The 25,587-nt window shown below is 40.3% G+C and overlaps 1 protein-coding gene across 2 annotated transcripts in view; it reads left to right on the plus strand.

Moving 5' to 3' along the window:
* Positions 1 to 323: 323 nt before the first annotated feature.
* ptpn11b (protein tyrosine phosphatase non-receptor type 11b) overlaps positions 324 to 25,587 on the plus strand; it is a 33,951-nt gene continuing 8,687 nt past the window's right edge. Inside the window, exons 1-9 of one of the 2 annotated variants that reach the window (XM_072366496.1) lie at positions 324 to 438; positions 12,245 to 12,367; positions 20,333 to 20,527; positions 22,737 to 22,929; positions 23,096 to 23,215; positions 23,370 to 23,483; positions 24,302 to 24,398; positions 24,606 to 24,685; positions 25,008 to 25,163. In XM_072366496.1, coding sequence (XP_072222597.1) covers positions 425 to 438; positions 12,245 to 12,367; positions 20,333 to 20,527; positions 22,737 to 22,929; positions 23,096 to 23,215; positions 23,370 to 23,483; positions 24,302 to 24,398; positions 24,606 to 24,685; positions 25,008 to 25,163 — 1,092 coding nt within the window. In that variant the 5' untranslated portion in view covers positions 324 to 424. Of the gene's footprint in view, positions 439 to 6,303; positions 6,392 to 12,244; positions 12,368 to 20,332; positions 20,528 to 22,736; positions 22,930 to 23,095; positions 23,216 to 23,369; positions 23,484 to 24,301; positions 24,399 to 24,605; positions 24,686 to 25,007; positions 25,164 to 25,587 lie in introns of those variants that run through there. The other variant, XM_072366497.1, reaches the window with a different exon arrangement.

The following is a 25,587-nucleotide window of genomic DNA, read 5'->3' on the forward strand; positions in this document are numbered from 1 at the left end:
CCGCCACGTGGGAGTCAATTCGGAGAAAATAATTATCACTCAGTTACAGATGATAACATTAGAGTTTGACAAGGGAAATTATGTTTGATATGAAATAAAACAGTTAAGCTCAATGTGCATTACTTCAGGGAATGCAGTCCATACATGCGGCAAAAATAAGGCAAAACAAAATTAAAAAACGACATCAAAAAGGAATATTCAGATTGGCAGCTGTTAAGATACAACATAAAATTCCCAGCTGAAGATTTCTGTGTACAGTCAATCTCCGAAAAGGCCTTTGTTTTGACAGGTAATAACCGGAAGGCGTGTCGGTAATCATGTGTAGCTCAACATTCAGGTTTCACTGAGCTCTCAATCCTAACAGCGACTCAACACAGGGAAGAGACGAACGTCTGAGGATACTTGAGAACTTTCAGAGACTGCTATGACATCCCGCAGGTAAAGTCGAGTATGTTTTCGTAAACTGTCATTTATCCCGCCATGCTGTTTAATCAGGCTCTTCGGGCTGCACGAGCGGACTGAAAATTGTCTCTGCGCGAGCGGCCAGAGACAGGCGGCAGCAGGGGCGCCCCAACTTTTTCTAAAGCGCTACGGACCCCTGTTACACTTGACGCCTGATATTCCCAAATTTATTTGGAGAAACTTCGTTAAATCCACGTACTGCAGTTGGCACTGCGTTTGAAGGTTGCTCTGATTTCTAGTATGGCGTTTACACAAATGTGGACGCTAAAAGCGTTGACAAGACGTCTTTTTCCGCTACCTGCTGCAGAAGGAAATTATTTTACTCTTAAACTACCTCCGCTATCTCTGTTAAGTTTGAAATATATTTGCATTTTGAGCGCATATGTGACTGGTGTGATTTGTACCGCCCCCCCCCCCCCAAAAAAAATCCTTAGAGCTCATGTCAATGCAGACTCTTCCTCATAACACAGGATGTTTCCCTGATTTTTGCATTTTTTATTAACCAGTGTGAGACATTTCTTTCTGTTCAAAGTCTTTGTGTCTTCACATAGTTCAGGATGTTGTCTCACAGCTTACTATGAATACAAGCCCTGAGACAGAGGGCTACACTAGAGTAAGATCAGACTAAAACCTCGAGTTAACATTGTAATGTTAAAGCAAGCAGTTTTTAAGTATCTAACAATTCAACTGCTTGAAATGATAAGTGCTTGAAAACCATCATGATACAAAATGCAACTAATTCCAAGACCATTTGCTGCTGTTCACAAAGTGTTGAATTCATGCATGTGTGTGTGTGTGTGTGAGTGTGAGTGTATTTTTCATTGGGCCTTTCCCTTAATATAATTTACCACTTGTACATCAGTCCATAATGATTTGAAGATCTTCCTGAAAGATTGTCCAGCTTAGGATGGGAGGAGTTAGTAGCCACAGGAAGCTCTGCTGAACTCAGTAATAAAAAATAATGCATGTGCTGCTTGTTGTATTCATTGAGATTTCGTGTATTTGATTCCAGTAAAGCTTTCCAAGATAATCTCGTCCAGCCACTTTCCGACATATATTAATACACAGTGTGTCGGTAAAACTACATGTTTAAGCATTTGTAGTACATGGGGCTTGAGTTATTTCTGTGTTTCTAGAAATATTGTAGAGCGAGGCTGATGGAGCAATGTCAGCTTAAGCCCCTCTCTCCTGTGCCCATTGTCATTGTTTTTGTTTCTATGCAAGGTGACCTACGAAATGTTTCAGCTTGTCTCTCGAGCACTGCGCGTGATGTGCTCTTCAGAAAGTGCAATGTCAGAGTTTACAGTTGAAACAAGCTATCTGCCATTATATGGGTGGAAAAGGTGGTGGATGTGTCTTATCACACGGTGTTTGACACGCACTTGTATTTTCTACAGGCAGCTTTAGCTTGCAAAGATGATCAAAGTGAGGAAAAGAATGTTGAGGCGAAAGAACGGGTAGCTTATTTCAGTTTCTCAAAACTCGGCAACATGTGCTTTGTGCTGCGTCAGAACAAAGAATAATGAATTTTGTCTCTGCGCATTTTGCAAAGTAGCACTCCCTTTTGATCTCAATTGTCAACTTACTCGACGTATTTTCTGATTCTTGATAATGTCGGATGAAATGTGCCACCAAAAGCACAGCAAGCAAAATCTTTTAAAACCTCAAAACATAGCTAAGTAAATGGAAAAACTCTATTCAAAAACTGTTTCTCACTTGATTGATAGAATCACTTTTCGATTTGATTCATTCTACAGATGTGCGTGAGAGTCACAATATACACTTTTGTGTTGACTGAGGGCCAGGTGTTCACTCTCCACTCGGGCCAGTGTCACCAGCAAGTGAAGATATGAGATTAACAGACACACTGAGACCAAGTTAGAAGATGTTTTCATCTGCAAGTTTCCATGGTTAATTGTTGGTTGATGCACACATGTTGCTCTGTGGCTCATTTTGTACTTCCTGAGCTTAAATACCACAAGGGACAGACAATGTGTGCCATCTTAATATTGACAGACCTGAGTCAAACTCCCCGCTTCAGGAAGGATTTTAGTTCATGATAGGACTGGGCAGGGCTGGAGTTCCCCCTTATTTTGCCATTATTGCTTTTGTCATGAAGCAGTTAAGCCAAAAAGGAACATTTGTACTGTCCCTCATTGTTATTCAGTATAACAGCATTTAAACAATGTGTCGAGTTCGGTGTGGGCCCAGAGAAATGCGTAATAATGAATCACTTTACGATGCTTTTCCATTTTTGCTTTGCTAGTTGGTCGTGTGCATTAGTACAGACTTTCCATGATTGGAAACCACCTCTTCTCCTTTTGTTTATGGAACAGACCTCATCTGTCGCTGCAACTCTTTTGACCAGCTGAGAGCAGTGAGTCAGTTTGCTCGATAAGCCGACAGGAAAACAACAGCCCATGTGGAGGAATAAGATAGCGCTGCAAACATTTCCAGAAGTGCTCTGAACCCACTGTTAGTCCCCCCCCTCCCCCCTGCCCAGATACATGCTCTGCACTTTATTCATTTATTCAGATGCAGCACAGTACAGTTGGTAGGAGACAAAACATGACATCTGTGTCAGCTCCACCGGAACACCGTCTGAATTGCCCCATTTAAGGGAAATGTGCTCAGAAAAAAATTGAAAGCCATGCTTTCTTAGGTGTATGTCAAATAGTTGCTGTTTAACATTTCAGATTTCAATTTCTCTCCAAGCTGCGCTTTGGCCGGGTTCACGCGGTCAGTGCTACTGTTGCTTGAATATTAGTCACGCTGTTACAAACAATTAAGCTCCAACTCCTACAACCGTCTTTGATAAGTTAACGCCTTTTGTTGTTCTTAAGTTCTAAACTTGGAATCAGTAAAACCGACTTAACCGTATCTGTTATTGGATGGTAAACTTTTTCCCTATTGTCGGTATAGAATAAAGTTGTATGTGTTTGTGGAAAAAAAAAAAAAAAAGAGTTATTTATTAACCTGTTATGCCCAGAGTCACTTTTACTACATTGCTCAAGTCTTGTTTACTCCATGTAAACACAAAAAAGCCTCAGACGCTCTAACCCTGTGGTAAAAGTAGCTTTTTTAATGTTTGAATAGCAGTATTTTTCTGACTAGTTGGCCAGCTTCTGGTGGTATGCATGTGCAAAAGAAGCACATGTGCATGGTGTGAATGCCTGAGTTACTCATTTAGCCGATTCTGCAACGTTAACTGCATGGTGCTACACAGAGAATTGAACTTTCTAGTGGTCAAATGTGGGTGGCCGGTTTTTCACCCTGTGCAAGTATAACTCCTGTCATCAGCAAGACTAAAAATAACTGTTTCGTTTCCAAAATCCACAGTCCAAGCCTTGTGTGTGACCAATATAACCCCAGCAGAGGCTTTCATGCGGTGCTGTGGCTTCTAAGTATATCACCTTTTTGTCAGCAAGCCTAGACATGCATGCTTTAAATAGCCAACTAGGGCTATATTCAACTTGAGACATTATGTAAGAGGATAGAGCGGTGGCTGGATGCACAGTGGGGCTGTTTCCCCCCCAACCAGCCTGAGGCAACTTGCGACTCCCAGCTGCCTCTGTCTCTCCCACAGTACATCCATTTTATTTAGCTCTTCCATGTCGACATCTCATCAGATAAATTCAAGCTTTTTGAAAACTTGCTGTCTTTGTCTCGTTTCTGTTTCTCTTCTAACTTACTGCCCAGGGCCAGATGCTGGGAAATGGCGTGCTTGGTAGTTGTCAAAGGGAATCCTATTCTTGGAAAGCCCTGAGTCACTCCTGCTTATGCAGTCATGATCTGAATAGGGAAGGGAGGTGGAGAATGGATGAGGTTGTAGAGGGAGGCTATGTTGTTCAGTCTGCTGTAAGGACTCGCACGCAGTGCTTTGCAAAAACATCACCAGATTACAGATCTATACATACATTATACATAAGCATTTTCTGGGTTTGAGTCTGTATAGTTCGTGCAATGCATTGGTAAATTTCAATGTCATATTTTGATTTTATTTTGATTCGTGTTTGGAACTGTTTGGAGTGCAGGCACATAAAAAACTGGTAATTAGGTTGCAAATACTTGAACGAAAGGAAAAAAATCGTGACTTGGTTAAACCAATCTTGGTTTTTCACAGACTGATTCTAATAGGGTGCCTGTTTTTCTAGTCTAGATAAAATATCACTCTACTCTCCTTCCAGCATTCTCCCAACTTAACACAACAGTTAAAGCAATTAAAGAGCAAAAATTGTGACAACAAGTCAGACCTTTTTTTTTGCCCGGTTGTTTCTATAAAACCAATAAAAGGCATAAGAATACAACATCTATGACTTTTGACGAGCTTCTTCTTTTACAGCGTTAATGGGCTGGTTTGAAATGAACTAAACAATCGCGGCTATTGAAGAATCTGGTCTTCCACTGGTTAAAGGCAGTCCATCTATGATGTACTGTACTCCTAATCTGTCCATCCATGGGAAGCTTCGGTGCAGCTGTCCCAAAAAGGTTGGATGAATAGGGCTGCTAACTGATTTTGACTGTGCAGAAACACACACACAGAGAGACAGACAGACAGACAGACAGTGTAACCAGCCTAAGACTTTTTTTTTTTTTTGGAGCATGACGCCCAGCCAGGGCATTGGGGGCTGTTTCGATGGCTTGATCACCATTATTCTTTGATCTCCAAAAGAAAAGAGGCTTTGGAATTGGGCCTTAGCAGCAGAATTTCCATTATTCTGTAAATATCTACAACAGCTTATTGATCACTACAGTGTTCTGGCCGTAGGAAAGGCACTAGGGGTTTGTTAATTTTGCAGCATGTCGCTCTGCAGATTGAAACGGTCGGAAGGATTGCCATGAAAGGACTTCCAACATTTACAATTTTAACTTCCAGTGCTTTTATCGCCTTTAATATATTTGAAAACATATGTCATTTTTAAGAGTAATAAATGCATGATGTTTCCAAGTAAGTAAGCGATAAATTGCTAAGCTTTAAACAAAATTCTTCTCAATGATAGCTAATTGAATACAGGCAATATTCAACCATCTATGACTAGATTCAATCTATATCTGCGCTTTGAAATAATTGTAAAATTCTGAAATACGGTCATCTGAAGCCAGATTACAGTGAAATTGTGCCATGCTTTTGTGCCATGTCCAATTATTTTCTAACCCAACTGCAAAGCTCTCTAACCCACCCCAGTAAATTAATAGCCTAATGGCATACTGCTGAATTGGCTGGATTGGGGGTTTAGCTTGGCGAGGCCTAACTATGATCCGATGTAACTACAACACATGTAATCTCCAGGCACAGCCAACACAGCTGTTGTGTTTAGCCTCCAACAACCTTGTGCGGGTTTGTAGAGACCTGGTACCTTGATCTGGCCTGGCCCGGTCTGTGTTGGTCCCAGAGAGAGTTCTGCTCGCTTCAGGATCACAGAGCAGGCTTCGGAATGATAGAGTCCCTGACCTCTTAGAGTCCACAGGGGGAGTGATGGTGGGGCTGAGAACAGAGGCTTGAGGATGGGTGGACCGGTCTGCCAGCGGCTGTCACATTTTGTCTGAGGTGGGAAAAGAGAGAAGCCGGGGGGGACAGCTGATAGCACTAGCGGGTGCTGGTATCGGGCCTGCTCACGCTCATCCTAATCCCAGATTAAAAGGCCCCCGCCCCCTCACCAGTTCTTCCTACCGCACACTCTCTCTATTTTTCTCTCTAACACTCTTACGAAGCAGCCCCTCCATTTCTGTCATTTCTCTCACTGTCTCTGTCTCACTCTGTCTAACTCAGTAACATTTTTACAAGCAGCCCCCACCCACCTCCTCGAGTCTCCATATCTCCCTCGCTCCCTCCCACCCTCCCTTGTGTAACAGTGCCTAGTTGCTGGATTACTAAAACCTGTAGTTGCTGAAACAAGGGGCTGTGGCTGGCTTCGACAACAATGGTGAGGTAGGGCAAAATCAATCCCATCCTTCTTGTCTTTTAATTTCTCCTTTTTGACAACGGTCTCACTACTTTGACTCGCCCTCTTTTCTTAGATTATGCTGTAGTCTGCGAGTAAATTAGCTGTAGTTTGCTGCGGATTTCTGAGTTTAATACACCAAATCCGGAGCTGAAGTATAACAGGTGAAAGGTTATTGTTCTGCAGAAGTGAGTAGCAATATTTCTTTAATAGGTCACCGGCGTGTGTGTTGCTTTAAAAGTGGCCGCAAGGTTAGAGGAGGCTAGAAGTGTGCTATAGTCTGAAAGGCTGTTTAGTTTGTGTGCTGCTTTTAAAGACACTTTTGAGGGTAAATGCTTCCTGGTTTCAGCTTTTTGTAAAAGTGACAGGGTGAACAGTAGTGGCTTCTCGAGCATTTGTCCAGTGTCCGATTTCAGCCAATCAACTGTCGTCTAGATAATTTGAGGAGTGACAGCAGGACTGTCATAAGGGATTAGACACGAGGCATTTTTTATCCCACTGTTTTTATTTTTCCGTATGAATCGGTGAAGGATTAAAAACAATACACAAGTAATCTGTCCACCAGCTGACACCCATGACCCGTCAATGGCTGCTCAGCACACTAACCTAGTACTGTTAGAGAGAACGTGTCAGGAGTGTACAAATACAGTCAAATGAATGGGAAAGTACCTGCTTTTAGTGAAACGAGTGTATCCACATACAGCTACCTCGTACAGTTATGACATTAAACAGGTTGGTTAGATTTAGTTGAACTTTATGTCTTTAGTTAACAACTTTGTGCACATTTTTTGTTCTTGGAGTACACACCAGTTGATACAGTAACAAGAAATTGCAAAATGTGTTGATTTACACTCAGTTAAATGTCTACTGTGTTTCTATGGAATCTAATTTGACACTGAAGTGCTTTTATGGGAACTGTTCTGCATGAAGCAACACAAAATCTGTTCCAAGTAAAAAAAAAAAAAGAGTTTTAGTTTTTTTTTGTTTCTCAGTTTCAGGAAAATGATTAGAAATATGAAGCTTAACGGTCAGACGAACACCTCAGACAAGGCTGCTGCTGTTGCCATGCGAGTGGTGTGTCAGTATTCGGGTTTAGCATCAGGATGTGCAGTGCTAACCACCTCACTTATCAGTGGTTACATTTTGTTGTGGCGGACCGCTGTGCCAACAAAATCCATTGAAACTCCCTTCGTTCTGTTAAAGTTTAGAAATTAATGTGAAAACCACTTTGTTTGGCTATGTTTTACTCGGCTAATTAAACTTTGGTAAACAGAGTTGGTTCATAACTGGGTTTGACTTTATTTGGGGTTTTTTTTCTCCCTTGAGATGACACATTGTGAGCTGGTGGTGTATAAATAAGCTAAACTGCATTAAGGAGAAGGACACACGGTCACAACCTGAGACATCTCTGGACAGATGCCATCAGCTTTCATAAGCACGGTGACAAACATTGTGTATCTTGACTGAATTTGACTTTCAGGTGTTGCAGTTCAGTTCCAGCATAGAATTGATTGGAAACTGTGCACGTAACAGTGCACGGTTGCATAGATCTACATAACACGGTGCTCTCACATGCGTGTCTCACCCACACTGCCGGAGCCGATTTTGTGGGCAGAACGTGATCGGGTCATTATAGCGGATCAGTTCAGAGCAGGTTAGGCTTTTTGAGAAGGAAGGCAGCCGCCTAGTTTGTGCTTTTGAGTTTTGAAATTTACAAATAGTTTTTTTTGTTTTGTTTTGTTTTTTTTTTTTTTAAACTTGTTGCTAGCATCCATTCAAAATAAGCATATATGTAACATTTTCAACCTTTTATATAGTTTTGTACTAGTTTCAGTTAGAAGTTTATGGAAATGACAAATCATTGCAGTATGTCTTTTTTTTTAGTATTTAAAAACAAAACAGGGTTGCATGTTTTTCAGTCTAGAAATGTTCTAATCTTTGAAAACCATCAAAATATATATTTCTGACTACATGGCATTTTATTTTACTGTTCATGGACACTATGCCATGCAGACTTGTCATGTCCTGTCTACATCGTGGTATCTTATGGATGTTTGCCAGTCGCTAAATGTCTAGTTGAGTCACTTCCTGTTTGATGCCCAGCATCCCTGATCAACATGTAGTTATTTTCAGTGTTACAGGGAGGACTTTGTCCAATTCGCCCTCTGTTCTTAGATTTTTTTTTTTTAAAGCGATCCCCTTATAAAACATTTACAATTTATTATGGGTAAAGTTCTTCCTATAATCTTCTCACTCAGTTCTTGGAATGAATGAGTGCAGCGGATGGGTTTTGCCCCCGGTGACGATAAGGGGGTCAGCTGCAGTCTGGGTCAGATGTCTTGGATGGTGTGGTCTGTTTGTTCTGAGCTATTCTAGTCTGTGGCTTTGCCTCAGTCTCATTTAGCTCAATCAAGTTAGACTCATACTTTTTTATTGTCTTTAGATCAACCAAATTGAGTCATTTTCTTGCATACTATGGTTACTCCTACGGTTTAAGACGAGATAACGTTCACTAACCACAGACTCAAGTTCTGTCATTCTGTTGATTTATGAACTTGTGCTTTTATGCACAAGTCTTGCCACTCTTTTGGCATCATTACTGATTTCTCTGCAGTCACTGTCTCTCACCCACACGTCTCTTCTTCTACTCTTCTCATGTTTCCTCTCTGTCGAAGTCAAAACAGGTCAGGCTACATTGTTATAGACGAGCAGTCAGTGTGACTTTTGATTCATGTGTTGCATGGAAAAACGGTGAGCTGCTTCATCTCTGAAGCTATACACAACAGTTATATTTAGCTCCTAAAAAGCAGATTTCGAGCCTCTTGAGATGTTGTGTCTGTAAATATCGCTCTCGTTTGGTGTGATGTAGAGTTGTCGCTCTGACAAACATAATCCCCAGCAGTTAACAACGGGTATATTGTGCTCTAATGTCCTTGTTACGGGTTGATTTAAAGTTTGTGTCAAATAAAGTGCAGAGACGTGGACCTGTGCAGCTGCACAGTGACCAAAAAGGTGTTCCAGTTTGTATTTGCCACTCTAAGGTGACACAAGATCTGATGAGCTGACACATAACTATTATTTTTATCCTACTGTCATGGGTTTGTGTCATACAGTGCACAAAAACAGAAACGCATAAATGGTTGCTCACTGTTAAAGCTTTGAGATATTATCAACTCAGCATGAGCTTCATGACGGCACTCTTGTGTCACTGGCCGCCTTCTGGCTATATTAATCAGTAATAACCTTTTGTAATGTCTCGGGGGAGGTAGTAAAAGGTTATGATTTGGTATGCGTGATTTTTCATGACTCATTTGTCCATAACAATCTTATTTTTTTTCCATTCTTGTTGAATCTGATGTTTTTTCTTCTTTCCAAAAAAGCAAACTCAAAGACTGCACTTTTTTTAAAGTTTTTTGTTTAACGTAATTCTTCATTTTTTTTGTTATTCATTACGTTTTCCGGAAACACATTAACAACTCTGTTAGTAAAGTTTTAACAGTGTTTAATCAGTACGTTTGAGCGCTGTGTGCCGTTCTGGATGAAACCGTTTCAGGTTTTATGGTTTTAAAGAATATCTGCTTGCATGGTTTACAGAGAAACCCTTTTTAAAGCTACAGTACAAACGTTTCTTATTGTAAAAACAAGTTGTCTCGTTGCTGCTATTCTTGTCGGAAATCTTCCATCGAAAGATGCAGAAGACGGGTTGTCTTGAAGATAGTTTTCTTTTTGTTTTAAAGAATTAATTCAACTTTTGCAATGTATTGAATATCAGAATATGATGATAAAAGATCAGAGTTTTGTGTCTACATATGTTCATTATTGTGGTGTAGTCTGAGAAATCTGAATGAGTAACATGAAATCTACCTGTAGGTTTAGATCCACAGAGCTGTTTCTACAGTTTCAACATACATGCCTCTGGGAATACCTTTTTATTTCAGGATTCATTTTCTATCAGCTGATAATCAGTTAATTGATTTTTTTACTTATAAACCCAGAGTCATGTTCAGTTGACTCATTTCAGTTCTGTAAGTCTGCACAGTTAGTGTGATATACTCTGTACTGTAGGAATCCTAATTCACTCCCAGATTATTCCTTGTATATTCTTTAAAATCTACACCTAAATAAGATCCAAATGTGTTTATGCAATCGAGTTCTGAAATCACCCTCTAAAACATACAGTCAAACAATACAAAACACATTTTAGGTGACATTGTTGTCCCTGAGTTTGTATAGCCTTCGTGTTGCTTACTGAGTCGAGGTGGTCCGTTTTTATTTTTACTGTTAAAATGTTTCTGAAAGTGATTATTATGCTATGATCCTGAATCGTTGCCCTTCCTCCGGTCACCACTATACTTGTGCTGCTCGGAGTCAGTTCTGTGAACATTGTCTGCTTTGGCAGACAAATGGAGCCCTGGATTGCGAATGGTGTTTCGGATTAACCACCAATGGAACACAGTAGTTGAGGGGGAGGATGGGGGGGGGGGGTGTTAACCCAGTGATCCCTGTTTAAACAAGAGCTCTAAGTCCAAACAGTTAACACGCAGGCGCTCACTGGGGCATGAATTGCTGCCTCTTCAAGGATAATTTAGTCACTCATGCATATTACAGCTTGTTAGTACCAGGGCCACAGTGCACGTGTATTTAGTCCATGTCTAAATAACGGGTCAACATGCCTGAGAAGTGGATGGGATAAATATTTGCGTGAAGTGTTTTTTGCAGCAGAGGAAGTAACATGTATCTATTCGCCTTTTCTTCTCAGCACAGTAAACCTTGTCTGGACATATAGTTTAGGTAAGAACTTGTGTTCCCCCTTTCATTTTGATTATAAGAAAGAAGCACATTATAGTAGGATCCTACGCAACGATATAATCACGATTACGGATATGACATTGAAACTTTATTGAACTTTTAGCCTTTTTCCAATTCAGCCCTCTTCTGCGGTTTGTCTCTTTAGTAAAACTGTTTTGTTACTAGTAGAAGCCTACAACACAGTTTCAGCGGTACTTAACTTATGAGGTACTTAACAAAGATGCAGCGCAGAGAAGAAACTGCAATCCATTTTGTTCTTGATTATTGCTTATTTTAGTGTGTTTTCCTGCCCGATTGTTGCAATTTAGTGAGTGTTACAATAATCTGCTGCTTTACAAGTTGCACTAGTAATGAGGAGGTCCTCGGTTTGTGCAATCTGTGCAGTCCTTTATGTCTTCAGTTAACTGCTAATAATTGTCAAACACTCAGACACAACCTCTCGACTCAGCTTTCACGCAAAGATAGAGAGAGCAATACAGAGGCCCGTTTCTCCATCAATATGCTTTCAAGATGGCTTGGGAGTGTAAAATGAATCAGAAAAAAGTGGTTGGATGGACTTGAATTTAGTACTCTGATGTCTCGTCACACATGGAAAGCCTTATAAATTTACAGCAAACCGTTTTTCTATACCAAAAGTAAAAGAATTGGGATTATTATTCATACACTGTTATCAGTTTCTTGCTGTGAATGGGCCGAATTTGTCATGAATACCCTGACAATTTGCTCTGTGCAATCATCAACCTCTTCAATAAAATCCAGGGTTTTGTGTTTGGCTGATATAACTGTCAGAAGAGACGTTTTATGAGCAACAACTATGCATAGAAACATGCATCCATTTGTAAGACGTGTTGTTGTAATACTATAATTTAACGCTACATATTTCATCATCCCTGCTCTATATGAAAAAATGACCTGAATAGGTGTGCAGGTCTTTACATCACCAGTCATGTAATATTCATTCCAGTCAGCAAGCCTGTGAAAGTGACATTAGAATGTTTTACACCCTTTTTCTGCTGTTCACAAATTCTCAGGTGGTTCCATCCCAACATTACTGGAATCGAGGCAGAACAGCTCCTGTTGACCCGGGGCGTCCACGGCAGTTTCCTGGCCCGGCCCAGCAAGAGCAAGAAGGGGGATTTTACCCTCTCTGTCAGGTAAAATAAGCCAGTGCTTATTCCTTTTCGATATTGTTTTTTTTTTTTCCACCACCGGCCTCATTATTTAACCTCACTGCTTCAAGGTGCAACCCTGAGAATAAACAAACTGCCCCCAGTATCATTTCAAGAGGCTGGTTCAGTGCAAAGATAGGGAAGCGTTTCTCTTTAGGAAATGGTCAGATTTGGTTTGCATTTAGGCATTTTAATCAAAGTTAGACCAGTACAAAGCTAATTCAGATATATGCACATACATAAGTAAGCTTGAGTGTCCAGATGACACGAAAATGACACAGTGCAAAGGTGAACTGCTCAGTAGCCTTAAAACAATTCCTCCACCATGCGTTCACTTATTCTCAGTCTGAGAATAATGGTTTTCTGTGTTTCCGTGCTTCTGTTTACCACTCAGATGTAGACAAGACCCTAGATTCCGCAAAATTCATTCCCTTGGGTCTGCAGTGACGCAGCTTTTTGTCTGCAAGTGAATAGATGGCATTTAAACAGAAGTTGTTGTGTGTGAATGTTTCTAAGATTATATTAGATAACACATTTGGAATGTGTGATTTGGGAACGTTCTGACACTAAATAGAAGGAAAGCTTGAAATCGGTCAACTGGGTGCAGTGAGTCAATCAAATAGTCAAATGTGTAACAAAGTCAGATTTGGCACTCCTGACTTTTCTTCTGTCTATTAGATTAAGAAACCTGATATTTAAATGTGGGTGGTGTGAAATTTCTTGTAAGTAGACTCAGCGCTTGTGCCGTGGTGATTACATAGAGCAGGAAACAAGCTGAGATGGAAGAAGAGAGCGTTTGAAGAGTGGCTCTACCTTGGCAACGGAAGCTTTTAAGAGATACATCAGTCGGCAAAATGCCTGGAAGAGAGCCCAGACGCATCTGTTACTGTGACTGTCGCTGTCTAGTGACACGAGCAGGAGGAGGCTGTGTGAGGGAGAAGGAAAGAATCAGGGTAGTTCGACAGGCAGCGGGGTTTAAATGACGGTCACGAGTGGGGGACCTGTTCAGGCCCTGACCTTCACCGAATGTGGTCTGCGGTTGAGGGAGTCGTATGTAAGGTTGGTCTTGTCGGACTTAAACACACACTGAGACTTAAGCACACTGAGGTCAAGTGGTAAGTGGGTGAAGCCCCGCCACTCGCCCCAGAGGGTGGCTCACTGTAACCAAAGGCAAAAGAGGATAAAGCAGAACTCATATTGAGCAGGTTATGTAACTTGTGAAAGAAAAGAAAAAAATGCACACACTGAATCATCTGCTAAGAAATTAGATTTTTATTTTGTAAGCAATACAATGTACTTTTGCTCAGTGGCTTTGCCTATGCAGCGTTACTTTGACTGCTGTGATCTGTACGTCATCATGGCTCAAATTAACAGAGTTAACAGACTTCACAAATCTTAACTGTTGGCTAATTTACTCATCTAATCTAACCTAATTTACCACCAACTAGTGATAACAATGTGATCCTTCTACTGCTTTCCAAGTAGATATTATTTCTGTAAGTTGTCTGAGATTGAAAGTAAACACAGATCGTAGTTTCCTCAAGGCCTTTATTGGTAATGGCTGACTCTACAATCAGCATATAGTAATGGGTGCTGAGGGAGTTTGTGCCTCTTTTTTTGTTTATCGCTCCCTGTCTTTGCATATCCTTCTCTTAACTCCACAACCTCCCTCCTTCTCTTATCCACGAGGTTGACAGAGGAAGTAGGGGTCAGACAGAGCTAGCGCTCTGAAGTCTGAAATGCTAATGAGAGCTTTTTGAGGGTTTGAAAATGTAATCAATTCAGACTTTCATGAAAACTCAAAGAAGAGGAAGAAAGATAAAGTTTTAAGCGGAAAAAGTTTGGCTCGAATTTAAATACAAGATCTGCTCGGTCAGGAAAGGTTTTTATCCGTCCTTTTGCATTTTGAAGATCCAAAGGAGGAATTTAAGGGCAAACTTAAAAGAGAATTTTGCTTGGCAAATTACCGCAGAGAGCACATTGATTTCCTTCCAGCCTCCTTATTACTGTGCAATTTCACAGAAGAGTGAAAGAGCAACACTATAGTGGTATCTGCTGAAGTGAAACATTTATTAATTATTACAATTGATTTCCTTTTCAAATGTTTCATCAGCTGCTCTTAATGTTAATATTTGATTCTGACTTTTCACCTGACCTGTCACTGAGGTATTTTGACCATTAAGATCCATAGATGGAATCCTGACAGTTATCCCCAGATCGCATTTTGTGATTAACTGGATTCTAACTTTTGATATTGAAGCCGTCACATTACGGATCTCTAACTTAAAAAGAAGACCTTGTGCCCACTAAGTCTCCTCTGGCTGCTTTCAGTACCTCTCTTCACATCTTCTTTACACACATTCTTTGGCCTTATAATTGTACCGCCTTTGTTGGTTTGAAGTTCTGTCGTTCTTTAAAATGAAAACAACACCCTTGAAGATTGTTAAGAAAATTGCTTCTAGTACTTCTATACACTTTTTATACACTCTTTTGCACTCTCAGCGAAAACAGGGCCTTTAAGCGTACCTCGATCTACAAGTCAGCATGGACAAAGACATAAAACTGGCTGCCATTCTGGTGCAGGGCCAAGAAAAATCTTTCTTTCTTTTTACATATACAAAGACAGCAATCATATGCAGTGTACTCGTATATTGTTGGTGTTGTTGACTGTAGTTTTTTTTTCTGAAACTGGAGCGTGTATTTAATTTGAAGTTGGTTTATTTCCAAGTTGAGTGACCGTCTACCTATGATTTTTTCTAAGAAATATTTTCATGTTTTATGTCTTCTTTTTATCAAGCTCATAGATGAAAAGTGGATTGTAATTTTACTGCTCTTGCATAGGAAGCCATTGTTTGATGATAAGACAGTGAAAAACAACCCCACACCATAATCCCCCCTCCACCAAACTTTACACTTGATACAGAGGAGTCAGACAAGTACCGTTCTTCTGGCAACCGCCAAACCCAGACTCGTGAATCAGATTGCCAGATAGAGAAGCGTGATTCGTCACTCCAGAGAACGTGTCTCCACTGCTCCAGAGTCCAGTTGGCGGCGTGCTTTACACCACTGCATCCGATGCTTTGCATTACACTCTGTGATGTATGGCGTGGCTGCAGCTGCTCGGCCACGGAAACCCATTCCATGAAGCTCTCTACGCACTGTTCTTGAGCTATTCTGAAGGCCACATGAAGTTTGGAGGTCTGTAGCCGATCGACTCTGCAGAAAGTTGGCGACCTCTGCGCACTGTGCGCCTCAGCATCCGCTGACAGATGGGTCGCACAACACATAGGCATGGTTTGAAAGTGAAGCGCAGCACCCACCACATCCTCTGTCATTTTACATGTCCTACCGCTTCGTGGCGGAGTTGCTGTCGTTTCCCAATCGCTTCCACTTTGTTATAACACCACTGACAGTTGACTGTGGAATATTTAGGAGCGAGGAAATTTCCCGACTGGACTGCACAGGTCCTATCATGGTACCACGGTGGAATTCACTGAGCTCCTGAGAGCGACCTGTTCTTTCACAAATGTTTGTAGAAGCAGTCTGCAAGCATGCCTCGGTGCTTGAATTTATGCACCTGTGGCCGTGGAAGTGATTGGAACACCTGAATTTAATTATTTGGATGGGTGACTGAATACTTTTGGCAATATAGTGTATGTGAAATTTTTTGGGCACTTCTATCGCTCCCTGGAAATCCCATTCTCACAACTTGCAGGTGGCATTCATGGCTTTCAAATTTAAGCAGATGGCACACCTCGGATTCTATGTGAAACTTAAGCAGCCCTCATGTGAGTAATAATCACTAGTAATAAGAGTTAGATCTGCAGCTTATGACTCAGAGACTGAATGCCAGTCTTTGGTGAAACTTTGCGGTCTTCAAAACAGAAGATAATGTCAAGTCAGGCGTGTACAGAAGATCAAAAGCACAATGAAAAGGCAACAGTGCATGTTATTCAAGCGCTACCCAGCCATGGTGCATACTGAAGCACTTTATGATTAAATAAAAGAAACACTGCACAGCCACAGTATAATATTAGTATATTAGTAATAAATGTCATACCATCAGGTTGTTAACAAGCTACCAAAGAGTTTGCTTTTCTCCATAACTTTGAGTGCAGATGCTGATGATATCACCGCCAGCATGAGGGCATCTAACTTTTCTCTGACAGTTGGCACCTGAGACAATGCTGGATGGACTTAAGTGCTGAGAAACTTCTTTCGTATTCAGGAAGGGGTCAGTGAAAAGTTGTAGGCCAGGCCTATTCACTGACACGCAAAAGTCATCAAGTTCATCTTTGGTAGGAGCAAATAGCAGTGCAGTGCAATGCTCCCGCATGTTGCATCTTTTGCTCTCCAGGTCAATGTCTTTTTGATCTTTATCCATCTAAACTGGCTTTCTTATTTACCTCAGAGACGACAGGCCACGACCGTCTATGTATTCTGCTGTCCAAGTCTAATTCTTGCACTGTTGCCTGTCCACTCCCATGATCTGCTGAATGAAGAGACTTTAAAAAAGATTTCATGGCCATGCCAACAGAGTTGTTGACTGTACCTGCATGATTTTTTTCCCCTGTGATCTTTATTTGTTCTGTGATTTATACAATTCAAGTTGAAGGTCACTGTGTGGACATAGCAGAGCGGCTTGTATAGAAGTCACCGATGCACAGCTGCAAATCGGGACTTGCAGGGTTGGTCTAAGTGTGGCAGGTGTGCTGGGAATGTAGTATTTCTGCACAGGTCGACCACTTTTAGGGAGATGGCAGCCAAAGTATGTAATAATAATCATTTTTCTTTTAAAGAAGCTGTCTCAGAGTTGTTTTTTTGTGTTTTTTTTTTATCACTTTGAGTTTAATTGAACTTCCTTATTTTGCAGTGTTGCGGCCTGGTTGTTTAGAATAATAATGTTGCCCATAAAAAGAAAACACTTTGTTTATTGTGTTTCTGAGCTGTGCCATCTCCTGACACACTGGTTGTTAGACGTCTGCTCTGTTTGTTGTTATTATCTTTTTTTACATCGCTGCTGTCACCCAGTTACTTGTTCCTTGCATTGTTTGTACCAGCGATCAGCTGATTATGCTGAAACCAGCAATGCTGCGTGGCAGACAAAACAACTTCCCTGCAGAAATCAGAGCAGGACATAAGTAGAACGCAGAAGATCAACAAAATGATGAGAGAAAGCAACAGAAAATCAAAGGAGCTTTAAGAGCTGTACATCCCTTCTATCGTTTTGGGTAATATGATGCTGCTGGACAATATTAAGTATGTGATAGCGTCCTTTATGTGTATTTTTCTTACACAGAAGCAAGGCTGCAGAAATTAGTTCATACCCCCCCCCCCCCCCCCCTTTTCCCATTGTTGGCTTACAGATGGTTCAGGCACATTGGAACAAATCCGAGAGTGGCAAGGATTAAAGCGCAGGCTTTTAACAAACAGTCCAGCCACATACCCAGAGAGTTTGCACGGGGCATTTTATTCGTGTAAATTCTCCCCTCCTACCTGTCAACCTTATGTAATGATGTCCATTCTGCATGAGAATCAGGACTCTGCAAAGTAGTTGAAATAGTTGATAGACATAAAAAAAAAATAGTCATGTTCCAGACATGCTCATTCATGCATATAGTTTTACAGCTGAAATAAACAGATGGGAACGTTTAAAAATGCAGAACATCATTCAGTGAGGAAGAACAATGCTGTCGAGGTGCATCTGCGAATAGAACTACCGTACTATTTTTTTTAGAGATGGGGGATTTTGTTAATGATAGACCATGAATGGAAAGTATTTAATCCACTTTATCTGTCAGTAAGACTTTGTCATGTGCAAGAACTGTATCATAATTGGACTTTCTCTACCAGTGCACTTCTTGGTTTAATATTTGTACTTCCCATCTTTAAAGGTTGACTTTAGTGTTATGCACACAATTAGATTGGATCTAAATGTAGGTTAAAATCTTATTTCATCTGTGACAGATACGCATATTGAACTCGACTACTGCAGAAGAATCTCGCAAACAAATATAGGTTTGGTTAGTATTCATGTTTTGGATGAAAGCATGCATATATTATTTTTCATGATACAAAATGGCACATAGACTAATAAAGATTGTGTGCTCTGGGGTTCAGAATTGCCATCTGCAAGCTTATGCGCCATTTCACCAATGACACACTGTTGCTAAATAACCTGGTTGATTCATGGTAACACAGCTTTTTTCAAAAGATAAGTGAAGATGAGTGAGTAAAGTGTGGATCACATCAATTAATGGTATAGAACGATGTTTTTTTTTCTTTGAGAACGTCATCCAGTCATATTGAACCATTTACTCTTTTTCATAATACCTTCATAGTTATATTAGATAATCTGGCATAGAAAGGAGTGATCCAAAGCCAAGCAAAATTGATGCTGTTTCCCTGTGTTCCAAAGAAGACCAAATTGCAATAAATCCATAACGGTTCTCCGTGTGTCATAGTGTGAGGCCATGAAGTGAATGAAAATCTAATAGGTTTTGTTTGCCTCATTCCAGAGTTAATGGTGTTAAACTGTGAGAGAAAAGGGGGTTTTGGCCTAAGAGTTGAGGAGGGGCCTGTAAAGGGCCCATAGACCTGTGGCACCCTGCCATCGTCCACTAATAGAGCCATAAAGCAATTACCAGAAAATACAGGGAGAGGGATGGAGGGAGAGATGGATTATGGGACAAATGAATGCGCGAATAGAGGAGAGGATTTATAGTATACCGAGTAGCAGGAGGGAAAGTGAAAGAAGGAATGTGAAATATATTAGGACAACAAGAAAAGTGATGGAGGGAAATGGGATTTGAGCCACTTGATATCACCATTAGCTGATAATCAGTTTGACAGAGAAAGCAGACTGCTGTATCTCAGCCTGCAGATCAGTAAGTGCTGACTGCTTGGCTAACTCCTCTGAGGTCTCCGAGTCGTCGTACTTAATTTGTTTACAGAATGTTTTGGTTATCTCAGCTGATGAAACATGTTGGCTAAAGTCATTGGAGATGGAGAATGGAATAGTGAATTTGCATAATGAAAGTTCATTAAGCGATTGGGCCCCAGAGTGGACTACCTTTTCTTCTCTTGCTACCAGGCAAATGTCTTATGGATCAAAGCTGTATATGTGTGTTTGCTTTTGGAAGTATGTACAGCTACTCGATCTGCCAGAGGAGTTTGAATATGCAAAGCGGCACTCTCCCCAGCTGAATGCGTTTGTTTTCTACAGCGCTGCAAACACAGTAGAGCCTTCATGCCAAATGCATTCGATATGAAAACTGCGGAATATTAAAAAAAGGATGATTCCTTGTTGAGAAGATTTCTGTAAAATGGAGAGTAAAAAATATTCAGTTTGTGTCATAATGCATCCATATTTCATAGCTTGTTCTTGATTTTTTTTTTTTAAATTTCCTATGATACGCCTGGAGCTAATCTATCACACAGATGAAAATATCATGTTTCAAATTACATTGTTAAGTTACATATTTATACTTTTTGGAATAAAAAAAAAGTACTTTTTGCAAGAAAAGCTCAACATATCAGAGGTATTAATCTGTCACGGAATAGTTCAAGTAAATGATGACGGATGACAGAAAAAGATGAAATCATGTCATTTGATCTGCGTCTTCTTAAGTTTGATTTATTGGAAATAACGCTCAAAGTCTTGAAATGGGAGCAGATGGCTTGGTAAGCTGGTGTTGTTCATAGTGTATAGGCATTTATGCTGAGAGTGGGTGAAGTCTTGATATTCTTTGTGTGAGAATGTACTGTATTGTCATGTGTGTGGGTGGCTGTTTCTGTGCATTCAATGCTTACATTTCTGCAGGGTATCAGTTTAAAAAAAAAAAAAAAAAGGGACTTTTTTAACAGGAAAAATGATGTTTTCATGCTTCACAAAAATTGCCGTGACTAAAGTCCCACTTTTTTTTCTTTTTTTTCCCCCCTCTCGCTCAGGCGTCACGATGAGGTGACCCACATTAAGATCCAGAACACGGAAGAATTCTACGACCTGTATGGAGGCGAGAAGTTTGCCACACTGGCCGAGCTGGTGCAGTATTACACTGAACAGCAGGATCTCCTGCGTGAGAGGAATGGTCATGTCATTGAGCTCAAGTATCCCCTCAACTGCAAGGACCCCACCTCAGAGAGGTGAAGTTTAACTTTAACACCTTCAAACAGCTTTGCATTTGCATATAGGAACGCATTGCTGTATGCGATTAGAATGGGGCAGATTAGTGCAGGTTTACATGTAAAGGGGTCAACTTGGTATGTTTAATCAAAACTTGTTATAAAAGTATGAGAGTTTAATCCTGACTACAGACCTCATACTGCAATGGGAAACAGAACATCCACGACAGTTAGACCTGAAGCGGTCTAAATTCTGTCTCTGAAGCTTCGTCACTCTCTAGAAAGCAAAACTGTCGGCAAGATATTGCATTCTTGTTATAATTGTGTGCATGGAATTAGTTTTATATTACATTGTTTGCATTTCCAGTACATTAGAACTTAAAAAAGTTAGAGTGCAGTCTGCAATTTCACTACAAGCAAGCAGGGCAGATTCACTAATATAGGGACAATGAATGTAAAGTTTGAAAAATAACACCTGGTTTGCACTCATAATAATCATCATCAACATTGAAACAGTGAGCCCTTTTTGAGCAATTGCCTCAGTGCTTTATTACAGAGAGACAGGTGTATAATATATCATCTCTGAATAATAATAAGTATATACATCACTTTTTCGTAAACTATATAGACTTATGAATCTGGCAAATGGCAAAAACACTGGCAAATGTCCTGGTTTCTATCAGCTCCAGAAAAATATATGGTACAAAGTCTGCTTAGGTGCTTCATGATACATATGTAGGAGTATAATGAATTAATGAGATGGAAACGTTTTGAAAAAAGAAAACAAGTTGAGGAGAAAAACAAGAAATTGACCTAAAACAGCAAAGCTTTGGTTTGTGATGCTGTTCACAATAGATTCCCACTCAGAGCTGACAGCATAAACAAAAATATTGAATTACTGGCCCATGGCCACATTAGCACTTAGTAAAGTGTTCCATGGACAGGCAGGAGGGAAGAATCTGCCATTAACTCATTAATTATGTACCAGTGCACCTACATGTTTACACGTCCAGTTTGAAGAGAGGATGCACTATTCTGTGCACGAACTCTCCCACTCATTAAATTCAGATACTGCTCACATCCACAGGCATAAATAGTAGCACATTCCTAAATGCATGTTTGAACAAACTAAGTGGTCGATGGTGGTGTTTTAGCCTGTGCTTAGCAAACATCCTTCAGAGTATACATCAGCTGTATGCAGTTATCCACTTCAGCGCACCAAAACACTTCCTTTTTTAGATGTGAGACCAGAGTAGCTGACATTTTAATGCTTATGATACATGCAAATACTCACAGAGGAGCCTAAATGAAAAGAGACCTGATCATACTTGTACCATAATCTACACCAAATCCTCTCATATAGATTTACGCTGAGCAGGTGGCGCTTCTCTCTTCTTCTACACATCTGCACATTGCAGAGTATATGTCTTTGTTTCTATTTAGGCCTACAAGCAACTTGCACTCTATGGTTTTGGTTGATGTGGTTTTTTTCCATTCTACATGCGTGTCTTGTCAGCGCTTCCTCCATGTTCTTGCTCACCACAAAAGGGGGGAAAAAATTGTCTTTGTAAGTTTAGTAAAAGTGTGAAAAAAGTTGCACTTGAGTAGGTGTCGACGCTCACTATGCACATATAGATTTGCATTAAGTTAAACCCCAAAGATACAATTAAGAAGATTTTCCCTTTAAACAGGAAACATATTTCTAATCCTCCCCCACAGCATCAAATGTTTTTGTCTCAACTCCTCTCACTTGTCTTGTAACCCAGCCTGATGCTTAGATTCTCAGGCTTTGGTAGCTGGAAAACAAGTGTTTTTCAACCATCTTACATTTTTATTTGGTGTTCTATTTGCTCTCAGTGTAGGTGATCTGTCACTGCGAGCTTCACTTAGATACAGCGGCTACTATGACATCATGCCCACAGTAAAAGCTTTAGACTCTTTAACATCACTTAGTTAATATTGAGAAGAATGTAGACACTTGGGTTCAGGAGCCGGTACTTTTTTTCATTTAAAACAATCATAACATGATATAACAGTAATTATTAAATGAACTAAATTGATATTTCATAAGCTTATTTCTCAAAGGCAACATTTAGAGTTTGCAGCATCTTTGAGTTATTCTTAGATGTTGTAATAATTGACATGATGTTAATCTTTCAATAGTTCTTTTCCCTCTGAATTTTGTCTCTGCTTTCATGCATGAATATCAGATTCTCTCCCTCTTCTGCAGGTGGTACCACGGGCGCCTCACTGGCAGAGATGCAGAGAAAATGCTCTCAGAAAAAGGCAAAGCTGGCAGCTTTCTGGTACGGGAGAGCCAGAGCACCCTGGGAGACTTCGTGCTCTCGGTTCTCACCAATGAGGAGAAACAGGAGAACGTGGACCGCAAGACCAAGGTTACCCATGTTCGGATTCGCTACCAGGTGAGATAAATCATTTGAAGTCCACATCATTTTTTAACAATATCCCAGATCTACATAATTGATGTAACGGATCGAACCGGGAGATTTGCAAGTTCATCGGTCAAACAATGTAAAGGAACTCCTCAGAGCAGCTGTTGGTGTGATTAAATTGTTTTTCCATCTTTAGGAGGATGCCAAGTATGACGTAGGTGGCGGTGAGAGGTTTGATACCCTGGCTGACCTGATAGACCACTACAAGAAGAACCCCATGGTGGAAACGAGTGGCATCGTAGTGCACCTCAAACAGGTATGGAAGAGAAGTCAGTGACACAAACGGAAGCGTTGAATCTGCTGAATCTCATATAGTACTTTCAAGGCGTGTATTGAGCATGTACCTATGCTTTTAGAACTGAGAAAAACCTGTTGTTTTAATCTTTTTCTCCCTCGTGTGGCAACAACAGCCATTTAACGCCACAAGGATCAATGCAGCCAACATTGAGAACCGGGTACAAGAACTTAACAAAGTAGCAGATAACTCTGAGAAGCCCAAACAAGGATTCTGGGAAGAATTTGAGGTAAATGTGAAACAGACATTCCTATTAATCATTATTCATGACGTGATTGGGTTTAGATTTATGTTATTGTTAATGTGTCAGTCATTTTAAAGGTTCAGTGTTCAACTGAGCTTTCCTTCTGCCATGTCCTCATGCAATTTTCCACCAACTGATAGGTGACTGATAAGAAATCCTTTCTGTATTGTGTACTGAACATGTTAGACAGTGATTGAACTGAATGTTATCTACTGGCACAATACTAAGTTTCCACAAGGTGTGTTTGTCTGGTTATTTGATCATCTGTTCCTCATTTAAAATCCTATTTGCTTGTAAATTTGCTTTACCACTTGCTTATTTTTTCTGAATAGTCTAACATAGGCCACATAAGCAATGCTGACTAAGATATTCTTAAAATCACATCAGGAAGCCAATAAACAGTGGAAACTAGTCTGACTGGATTTGCATATTTGGCATACTCCTGGTTTTTTGTGTTTGCAGCTAAGGGACTGTATATTTTTGCTGTAATTGCTTGACATATTCTGACCTTACTTAGCAAGTATGAAAAAGGAGCTCTTTGTGCAGCTGAAGGGAAATGCATGGTGAAATGCTTCACTGCATTTAGAGCATTAATTCTGAAATATATAGCTTTCCTGTACTCCAGGGTGACCCCTGGTGTAATGAAGGCCGATTACACTGTTAATCAGAGTATTGCAAATATATAAATGTCTTTGTCATTGTCAGTTGGAGGCTCTTTTGTTAGAAATTTCCTTGAACTCTGTCCTATATTCAAATTATAGAAAGACAATAAATCTTTTACACTTCTATCGCTCCTCTGTTAGGTACTTCAGCAGCAGGAATGCAAACTGCTGTATCCCAGGAAAGAAGGACAGAAGCCAGAAAACAAGAGTAAAAACAGATACAAGAATATCCTCCCCTGTGAGTCACGCTGCAACCTGCCATTTCCTGTCTCTCCAACTTCCTGTGGAAAGAATGACACAAACAGAAAGACAACGTAGAGGCCTGAGCAGAGCATAAAGATTTGACTTTGATCACCACTTACTGCCTATTAGGTGACATTTACCGTGCGATCTCAGGAAACTGCAGACGTCGTTCGATAATCCTTTTTCATTGTGTGTGTTTCAGTTGACACAACACGTGTCGTAATTAGAGAGACAGATCCAGATATTCTTGGTGCAGACTACATCAACGCCAACTACATCAGAGTGAGTCTGTTCAGAAAGCAACACAACAATGCATAAACGACAATGGGTTTCATCAAATGAATCAGTTGAGTTCAACACTCAGTGATTGCTACAGATAATTAAGACTTAAAGGACCTTATTTTGATGTAGAATAATTGTGCTTCATCTAGATAGTGTCGTTATTTATTCATAAAGTTGACTGCAACTAAATATTTGCTCTTAGAAACAAAACTGTTCATGTATTTCCATTTATGTCATTTCCACATGATAGTATATTCTCTTTAAAAAGCTTTCACCTTGATGTCAGAATACTAATGTTGGTTTACGCTATCCACTCTTATAGAGTATGCATGAAGAGGAGCGCCGTGTGGAGGAGGGCAAAGTCTTCATTGCCACCCAGGGATGTCTCCAGAACACAGTCACTGACTTCTGGAAGATGGTGTATCAGGAGAATACGCATGTCATCGTTATGACCACAAAGGAAATGGAGCGGGGAAGGGTAAGCAGTTTGCAGTAAAAGTGCATTCGGTACAAATTGTTGGGCATGACGAGACATCAGAAAATGTATTATCAATGATTTATTGAAACTGCTACCGTGAGAATATAAATTATCCAACGACCAGCTGGCAAAGAGTCAAGCAAAGAGTGGTCTGCCTGAACTACTTTTATAATGATTCATGTACGTCTTTAGTCAGCTATTATTATTATATTTATTTATTTTCTTATCGTTATCCAGGCTTTGAGGCTGGTTCCGTTGTCGTTTCAACTCCCTCAAGCTATCAGTTATAAAAATCTATAATGTATATTTGCTGTTGTCTCTCTTAACTGGGCAAGTTATATATAACCTCAGATTAGAAGAAGTTTTGAATTTATGCAAACTGCATATTTTCAGAAGGGGGGAAAAAAAGTGATTAAATTACTTA

This window comes from Leuresthes tenuis, unplaced genomic scaffold (genome assembly GCF_036924035.1).
Source record: "Leuresthes tenuis unplaced genomic scaffold, fLeuTen1.0.hap1 SCAF_16, whole genome shotgun sequence".
Lineage (NCBI taxonomy): Eukaryota > Metazoa > Chordata > Actinopteri > Atheriniformes > Atherinopsidae > Leuresthes > Leuresthes tenuis.